Consider the following 9,573-nt stretch of genomic DNA (forward strand, 5'->3'; position numbering starts at 1 on the left):
TGACGTCATAGTCTCCCAAAGCTGCATGTTGAGAACTCAGTTTTAAGAATTTTTATGGAGAAGCAATCCTTGCTGAGAGGCCGAGGGCACTTAAAATTCCAGGAGCTGGGGAGCGGGAAGGGGGCTGCCCTCAAAGCCTTCCCACTATGTATTCCAATAAAAACCTCCCCCACACACTCTTAAACACTCCTGTAGTTAATTTGCAAGTATTTTGTGTGGGTTGTTTCATGTTTATAAAGATGACTGCTTGGGCTTCAGGGGCATCACCGAGCCCTTTCATTTCTGTGTCTATTTTCACCCAAGGGCTGGCACTCAGCATCCCAAGCCTCTAGCCTTTGCCTGGGCTCCCGAGGATCACCCCGTACACTCCTCTGCTGGCCCAGGACACACCTGAGCCCAACACACTTGGGCCACGATGTTTTGTTGTTGTTTGCTTAATTTTTTTTGGTTGGTTTTCACATTTTTATTGGGGGGCAACAGGGAAGGGGGCCTCTTCCATCAGCAGGAGTATCCACAGGTTCTTCAGCCATTCCAGATTTGGGCCCTGAGGGTCCTGGGGGTGGCTGGGCACATCCGGCATGTTCCCATTATCTCGTACAGGCACTGGGTAGACATAGGGTGTGGCCCTGTTGATCATGCCAGAATACTTGGTATAGGGGCTGATTATGGGCATAATTACAGCGAGACCCCAGATAGAGAAGGACACCACTAGCCGCGAGAATGTTTGCTTAATTTGAGACAGGTTTGCTATGTTAACCAGGCTGGCCTTGAACTTGTGTTTCTGCTGCCTCAGCTTCCCAAAGGCCGAGATTATAGGACTGTACCTCCAAGCCCGACCCAAGGGCCATGTCCTAATACTCTTGAACATATGGACACATAGGTGGATTGTATACCTTGGCTGCTGTAAATAGTACCATAGTGAACGTAGGGTGTGAGGGTGCTGGTGCTGGTGACACACTGACTTCCTCACACGTGGAAGCCGAAGTGTTGATCTCAGAAGTGAAGAGTAGGATAATGGTTGTCAGAAAGAGGCTGGGAACAGCAGGGAAGAAAGGAAGGGAAGAAGACCTGGTGGTGGGGTACCAAACATGGCCAGATGAGAAATGAGTATCACTTCTCTGCAGCACAAAGAGGTGGTAACAGTCAGGGGAATTCGTCTATTTCTAAATAATTAGGAAACAAGTACCTTAATTCCTTTGTCATCACCCTGACAAAACCATAGAAGGAGAAAGGCTTTACTTTGGTTCATGGTTTTCACAGGGTCTGTCCATGTGCTTAGGCACAGCCTGGAGTGTGTTACAGAAGCCTGTCTTCACTTTTGTGGCTGAATAGTGAGAAACTGAGGAAACAAGGGACACACCCCAGCGATCTCTGTTCTCAATTTAAACCACACCCCCTGCCTTTCAACATCCCTAATGATGGCATCACAATACAAAGCCATCAAGAGACTGATGTATAAAAATGTCAGGCCAGACACACCCAAAGGTGGGCTTCACTAACCCCCCAAGAGCTTCTTAATCCAGTCCAAGTGACAGTCAAAATTAACTATCACAAAATCTGAGTGTTCTGAGCATAAAAAATGACTGGGGTGACAGAAATGCTAAACACCTATGAGTCATTGCGTGTTATAGACACACAATATTGCCCAATTCTGCTCAGTTCTCCTGTGTCAATCAGAAGAGAAAGGAGAAGAAAGGAGGGGGAGCATGAGGAGGAGGGGGAGAAGGTAGAAGAGGAAGACAGGGAGGAGGAGGAGGAGGAGAATGAATAAAGAGGAAGAGGAGAAAGCAGAGGATGAGGCAGAGGAGATGGAGGTGTTGGAGAAGGAGGAGAAAGTGGTGGGGAGTGAGGAGGAGAACAGCACCCACCAGCACTGGCCCAGGATATACAGCTATAACTTGTTGGACCAGGCAAACAAAACAGAAAGGAAAATGGGGGAACCAGGGACATGGCACTGGGCAGCTCGGCTTTCGCCCCTGATGAAGGGGAACATCCAGCTGCAGAAACTTAGAGCCTCGCTGAAACCTTGAGGAGAAAGGGCTCTGTTTTAGCTCAGGAACTAAGGTGAGAAAAATGGGAAGCAGGAACCACCTGAGGGAATATGTGGAAGAACACACTGCTTTGCCTTCTGTAAATGGATGAGAGCCCCAGAGCATGCACCACGAGGTCATGGGCGCAGTACCTCCTCAGAAGAATCCTGTGGCTGGCATGTTCCTTCTCACTCAGGGCTTGGGAAGCCCTGAAGTTCCAAGGATCATGAGAACCTGGTACAGATTGGGTGGAAGAAAGAACTCACCATCACAGCATTCCCTGGAATGGGTGACTCTGGTCCACAGGGAGCCATGCCTCAGGGAAGGATAGGAGATCAAGCCGACCTCAGACCAGGGATTCCTCATTGAGTATATGTGTGCATGTTGCTAATCCAATAAGGGAGAGAGGGGGCATAAAAGATTTTGTAACAGCAAATGTTTTGTTTGGACAGTTGAAAATTGAACATCAGAGCCCATAGAAAATGGAGGGACAGCAAACTACCGTAGCAACAAAGGATCCAGAGGTAGGAGTAAACCAAACAGAACAACCTGGAAAGAGAAGCAGAGGCTACCAGGAGAACTCTGGATATTCCAGGCAATGGAGACACCCTCTCAGCACAGCTGCAAATGGGAAAAGTGACTCTTCCTACAATCTGTTTTTGTTTGTTTGTTTTTCGAGACAGGATTTTGTAGACAAATTTTTCTTTGGGCTGCCAGCTCACAAAAAATGACAAGAAGACTTATTATTAATTATAAAAGCTCAGCTTATAGCTTAGGCTTGTCCCACTAGCTCTTATAACTTAAATTAACCCATTTCCACTCATCTACATGTTGCCATGTGACTCGTGGCTTTTACCTCTCCTGCTTGTCTTGCTCTCTTTGTGTCTGATGTCTTGCTCTCTTTGTGTCTGGCTGGCAACTTCACCTTTCTTCTTCCCAGAGCTCTCTGTACAGAAGTCCCTGCTATACCTCCTGCCTAGCTACTGGCCATTTAGCCTTTTATGAAACCAATAATAGTGGCATATCTTTATGCAGTGTAATCAAATATCTTGAAACATTTCCTCCTTTTTGTTTACATAAGAAGGAAAAGGTTTTAACTCTAACATAGTAAAACTATATACAATAAGAACAATCATCAGGTAAGATTTACATTTACAATATCCAGTCCATTTGTATTGGCAAATTTGAAGAAATTATTCTATTATCTATCTTATCTTAATGAGTTCAAAGTTTTATACCTAAACCATTTTTTATCATAACTTGTATTACCAACACAAAACTATCTTTTTAGACCTCAAAACATTTTCTTAGATAAACAATTTAAACTGTTATATCTCTCAACCTTATACACTTTACACCTCTTTTGCGAGTTTCTTTTCTGAATTTGGTAACAAGGAAAACTGTAACTATAACAATTGCATCTTCAACTCCATTAGAGACCCGAGAAGGATATAATATTACCTGAGTAAACAGAAAATGCAGAGCAAACAACTTCCAAAACTATAGAAATGGCAGAAACACCTGGCTGCTTGGACACTCAGCCCAAGGTTCCTCTGCAACATTGGGGCATCCATCTTGGGCCTACAAGCCTAGAATATATGACAGAATTTCTGGTGAAGCAGGAATTTTGAAGGACTGTCCCACCTTGTTTTGACAAAGTTTGGCAGTTGCTTTCTTTTTTCCTGCTTGTCCAGTTTAGACACCACACTGTCAGCAGTTTCTTTGCCCAGTGGCTAACTTTGCAACTTCATATGGAGGTTCTTCAATGCCCACTATCCTTTTTTGAAGTAGATTGGTGCTGGCAGGAGCAGATATGTCTCACTGTCATGAGAAGCCTTATGTTATTTTTTCTTTTTTCTTTTCTTTTCTTTTTTTTTTGTTTTTTGATTTTTGAGACAGGGTTTCTCTGTGTAGTTTTGGTGCCTCTCCTGGATTTCGCTCTGTAGACCAGGCTGGCCTTGAACTCACAGAGATCCACCTGGCTTTGCCTCCCAAGTGCTGGGATTAAAGGCATGTACCACCACTGCCTGGCTGCCTTATGTTATTAAAACATTTTAATCGACATATTCTGTAGGTCTTTGAAGTGTTTGAAGATTATCTATCTAAAACATATCTCTGTATGACATTGAAAACATTCCTAACATACTATAAGTTTGATTGTTACAGATGAGTAACTATTAATCTGTATTTCTTTATTATCCTAAATAGCTTTCAAGGACTAAAACTTTACATTTTTAAATGAGCTGCAGAGGTACAATACCTTAAGCAAGAATTGAAACATATATAATATAACAAAAATAACCTTAAATTTGTATCAATATACAAAAATCCATACTAATGTAAAGTATTTGAGGCTAGTGTGGTTGTTTAAAAGTAGACTCAACAGCCCACCTTTTATCTCATCATTTCTATACTATATCCCCCCTTTTGCCTTCAGAAAGAGACCCCTGAATCTAATCTTTGTTCAGCTTTTTTCCTGACAATGACCAATAACAATTTGTAACCAACCCCCCTACATGATGACAAACATCCATAACCCACTGAATGACCCAAAACCACCCACCCCAACTCTTGGGAATGTGGGCATCATGTTCTCTAGACTGCTCCTTGTTGTCTGTGGGTGACAGCATCTTTGGGGGATTCTGAGAAAATTGGGATAAGGGTTAAGTCCTGAGAAAACTAGTTATAACACTTGTTGTCTAGTCTCTGTGCAATGGGAAAATGCAAGTCTTATTTGTAGTCATGGCCAGGATAGTCTGTGAGGCTGGACCATCTCAGCCAGCGGCCTTGAAGCTGTTTTGGTTGCAGAATTCTGAGGAAACTATAACAGAGGCACTCTGAGAGGCTGGATTACCAGGGCCACCATTTTTGTTGGTGTCTGCTCCCCTTGCTCTGAAAACACACTAACTTTAAAAGGTAATGTACATATCTGCATTAACACAAGTGTGGACTGTGCACTGTACACAAGCCAGCCAAAGATGATATTTGTTTTATTCTTGAGCAGGTAAAATATATGTCACCTGTCATGTAGTCTTTTTTTTCTAGGTTTATTTCTTTATGTCTGTAGCCAGAATTTTCAGAGGGTCTCCCCCAGTCAAATCTGATCTCTATCAACCTTGAATGAATCCACAGCCTTTCATTTCTGTGGAAACAAAAGAATAACCTCTTCCCCAATGCAACAAAATCTTTGACTTCCATTTTGAAGTAAAGGCATTTTTAAAATATATAGATTGGTTTAATTTAACAGTTTCCATAACCCAGTGTCTCTCAGCAGCTATTGTTGGCTCATTAGCAATAAAAAAATTTAAAGTCAACAAGACACCATATAGGATCCAGACTCCTTGTGTATTTTTCATCTTTACATGGAATATCCTTTCTACAATATTTTATTCTCTCTTTATAAACTTTATCTTATTATTTATAAACTTTTTAAATGACTGTCTATACCCATTTTCTTTTCTTTTTTAAGCCTATGCACACTTTTTAAACACACTGTAACCTGTTTAGAGGTTTCCATCTGGCTCTGTCTTTACTGAGCATCTGCAGCTGTCTCTGACCATGTGAGACAAATCTTAAACTATTATGTCACCTGCCACGTGGCTCAGCTCAGCACATGGTACTGGTGGCTGGCTCCATCCCACAGGCAACGGTCGTTAGCCACATCTCTGCACACCAATGAGCCTAACTGAGTGACCACAGTTATCAGGAAGCCACATTTGACTCCGCTCCAAACTTTAAAAAAAAAAAAAAAAACAAAAAAAAAACTTTCTCAGGCCGTATGTGGGTATATGTGGCTCCACATTGGGCTCCATGTGTAGACATGTTTGCCTTTGGGCTGCCAGTTCTCTGTACAGAAGTCTCTGCTATACTTCCTGCCCAACTATTGGCCATTTAGCTTTTTATTAAACCAATCACAGTGGTGATTGGTTTAATATCTTTACACAGTGTAATCAAGTATCTTGCAACAGAATTTCTCTGTGTAGCCCTGGCTGTACTGAAACTCACTCTGTATACAGGTTAGACTCAAATTTGCAGAGTCTGCCTGCCTATGCCCAGCTGTGCTGGGATTAAAGACATCACCACCGCCGAGCTCTACAGTCTATTTTTTGTTTATTCATCTATTTAATTTACATCCAGGCCTCAGCTTCCCCGATCCTTCTCTCCCAGCCCTCCTCCATGTTCCCCCCTCACACCTCAATCCCTTTTTCTTCCATCTCCATCTAGGAAAGGGCATGTCTCCTATGAATCAATAAAACATAGCATATCAAGTTGCTGTAAGACTAAGGACCTCCCATGTGTTTGATGTTGGTAATTGGCTTGCTGTATATTGCTTTTATTATATTTAGATATGTCCCTTGAATCCCCATCTCTCCATGACTTTTATCATGAAGGGTGTTAGAATTTATCAAAGGTTTTTTCAGAATCTAATGAGATGATGTTGTTTTTCTTCTTTCAGTTTGTTTGTATGGTGGATTACATTTACCAATTTTCATATGTTGAACCATTTCTGTATCTCTGGGCTTAAGCCTACTTGGTCATGGTGGATGATCTTTTTAATGTGTTCTTGGATTTGGTTTGCCAGTATTTTATTAAGTATTTTTGCATCAATGTTCATGAGTGAAATTGGTCTGTTATTCTCTTTCTTTGTGGGGTCTTTGTGTGGTTTGAGTATCAGGGTAACTGTGGCCTCATAGAAAGAATTTTGCAATGTTCCAATTGTTTCTATTTTGTGGAATGCATTGAAGAGTATTGGTATTGGCTCTTCTTTGAAAGTCTGGTAGAATTCTGCACTGAAACTATCTGGCCCTGGGCTTTTTTTTCTCCTTTGGTTGGGAGATTCTAATGACTGCTTCTATTTCCTTAGGGGTTATTGGTCTATTTAATTGTTTATCTGATCTCAATTTAACTTAGGTAAGTGGCATCTATCAAGAAATTTGTCCATTTCTTTTAGATTTTTTTCAATTTAGTGGAGTACAGGTTTTTGAAGTATGACCTAATGATTCTCTGTATGTCCTCAAAGTCTGTTGTTATGTCCCCCTTTTCTTTTCTGATTTTGTTCATTTGGATATTCTCTCTCTGCCATCAGCTAGTTTGGATAAAGACTTATCTATTTTGTTGATTTTCTCAAAGAACCAATTCTTTATTTCATTGATTTTTATATTGCTCTCTTTGTTTCTATTTTACTGATTTCAGCCCTCAGTTTAATTATTTCTTGCAGTCTACTCCTCTTGAGTGTGTTTGCTTCTTTTTGTTCTAGAGCTTTCAGATGTGCTATTATGAGATCTCTCAAAATTCTTCATGAAGGCACTTAGTGCTATGAACTTTCCTCTTAGCACCATTTTCATTATGTCCCATAAGTTTGGGTATGTTGTGCATTCATTTTCATTGAATTCTAGGAAGTCTTTAACTCCTTTTTTATTTCTTCCTTGACCCAGTGGTAACTCAGTAGAGAGTTGTTTAGTTTCCATGAGTTTGTAGGCTTTCTGTTGTTTCTGTTGTTACTGAAATCCAGCTTTAATCCATGGTGGTCTAATAAGATACAGGGGGTTATTTCAATTTTTCTTGTATCAGTTCAGAGTTGCTTAGTGGCTGAGTATATGGTCATTTTTGAAGAAGATTCCATGTGGTGCTGAGAAGGTATATTCTTTTGTGTTTGAGGGAAATGTTCTGTAGATAACTGTTAGGTCCATTTGAGTCACAATGTCTGATAGTTGTTATTTCTTTGTTTAGTGTCTGTCTGGATGACCTGTCCATTGGTGAGAGTGGGGTGTTAAAAGTTTCCAATTATTATTGTGTAGGGTTCTATGAGTGATTTAAGCTTTAGTAATATTTCTTTTACAAATGTGGGTGCCCTTCCATTTGGGGCATAGATGTTCAGAATTGAGATAGCATCTTGGTGGGTTTTTCCTGTGATGAATATGAAATGTCCCACAGTCTGTTTTTAAGTTTATTTAGTGTGTGTGTGTGTGTGTGTGTGTGTGTGTGTGTGTGTGTGTGTGTGTGTGAGAGAGAGAGAGAGAGAGAGAGAGAGAGAGAGAGAGAGAGAGAGAGAGAGAGAGAGAGAGAGAGAGACGTGTGTGTGCTGGTGCATGCACACCACAGCTCATGTGTGGAGGGCAGAGGGCAGCCTTAGGAAGTCAGTTATTCCCCTCCACCTTGTCTCCTACTGTTTCTACTGCTGAATTACATGATCCAGGCTAGCTGGCCTACAAACTCCCAGGTGATTCTCCTGTCTCCACCCCCTTTTTCTTGCTATAGGGATGCTGGGATTACAGATGCAGGATCTCACTGAAGCAGACTTTTCATGTGGGATCCAGAGATCGAGCTCTTGCCTCCAGCTTGCATGGCTAATGCCTATACTAGCCGAGCTGTTTCCCCAGCCCTTCTTATATATCTTTATGCATTGTCTGGCTATTGTGTAATAATTTACTTTGAGATTGAAACATTTCATCCTACAGGGAAGCTCTTTAAACAGGAAGGTAAACAACCTAAAATAGCTTCAGGAACTCCCTGAAACTGACCAGATTCAGTAGGTCCCTCCCTGCCAGAGTAAGCAATAAAAGCTGAGTTCCCCTCAGACAGAAGGAAGCTGAGTTGCAAAGAAGACTCGGAGACCAGACCAGACCAGCTGCGCGGAAGAAACAAAAACTGATCTGAAGAGGTTTAGTCCGCCTGAAAAGGACTCTCTGCAACTGACTGAGCTGCCTGAAGGCTGTGCAGTGTGCTCCAGGTTTCCCAGCTTTGTGAGCTGTCACCATGCAGGAGTGAGCCCAGGTGATGCAGCTGCCTTTGAGTCTTTTTGCTCCTGTAAGTACCCCTCACCAATACTCCTCTAAGTAACCCCAATACCACCAAGTTGGACTTTGGTGTTATCCCTACTTTGCTCGGTTGTGGGGTCCCTATCTGGGGTGAGTAGACATGTGTTGTGGCTCCTAGGAAAAGTTTTATCACACAATTGGCCCTCCTTTCTTCCTTTGCTTGAGGCCTCAGGGTGAATCCTCTCAAGGCTGGTTTCCTGCCAAAGACTCACAAAAACGATCCTTCCATGGCACTTACGGTGAACATGCCTGGACTTTTCAGAACACATCACTTTTATTCTAGCATGGTCTTAAGATCCCAGCAGACCCCTAGACAATCTGTCAGCTTCGGATGCCCACTTCTATACAGGCTTCCCAGTATCACAAGGGCAAAGAGAACAGGCTAGACCAGGAGGAAAAGGGTGATAAATAAGGTTTGGGCATAAAGATAATGTAAGTGGCCATTGCCAGGAAGGCTGGGTAGACTTCAGAGAAAGCCTGTGTTGGGTGTACATATTTAAAACATTTTTTCAGTCTTGTCTGGGGAAACAGCTCAGTTAGAAACTGATTGCCTTGCAGGCATGAGAACCTGAGTTCACTCTTCAGAATCCACTTTAAAAAGCCAGGCTTGGTGGTGCACACACATAATACCAGCACTAGGGAGGCAGAGACAAGTGGATCTCTGAGGCTCAGTTACCAGCCCACCTAGACTGACTGGCAGGCCTCAGGCCAGGAAGACACCCTGT

At 42.2% G+C, this 9,573-nt stretch overlaps 1 protein-coding gene across 1 annotated transcript; it reads right to left on the reverse strand.

Annotated features, from left to right (window-relative positions):
• Positions 1-444: 444 nt before the first annotated feature.
• LOC128103768 (NADH dehydrogenase [ubiquinone] 1 alpha subcomplex subunit 3-like) lies at positions 445-848 on the reverse strand. Its single transcript, XM_052728402.1, has 2 exons — positions 825-848; positions 445-727 (listed from the first exon to the last, which is right to left on the reverse strand). Exons 1-2 carry the CDS (start codon positions 846-848, stop codon positions 464-466), a joined length of 288 nt encoding a protein of 95 aa, XP_052584362.1. The 3' UTR covers positions 445-463.
• Between the last annotated feature and the right edge of the window lie 8,725 nt (positions 849-9,573).

This window comes from Peromyscus californicus, unplaced genomic scaffold (genome assembly GCF_007827085.1).
Source record: "Peromyscus californicus insignis strain IS unplaced genomic scaffold, ASM782708v3 Scaffold_8__1_contigs__length_139910024, whole genome shotgun sequence".
Lineage (NCBI taxonomy): Eukaryota > Metazoa > Chordata > Mammalia > Rodentia > Cricetidae > Peromyscus > Peromyscus californicus.

What these genes read in the sequence shown, in the direction of transcription:
- LOC128103768 (XM_052728402.1), bottom strand. Translation starts at nt 848, where the DNA reads ATGGCCCTTGGGTCGGGCTTGGAG. An exon ending in CCCTTGGGTCGGGCTTGGAG is followed by an intron (nt 728 to 824) that starts GTACAGTCCTAT and finishes TCTCAAATTAAG; the next exon opens with CAAACATTCTCGCGGCTAGT.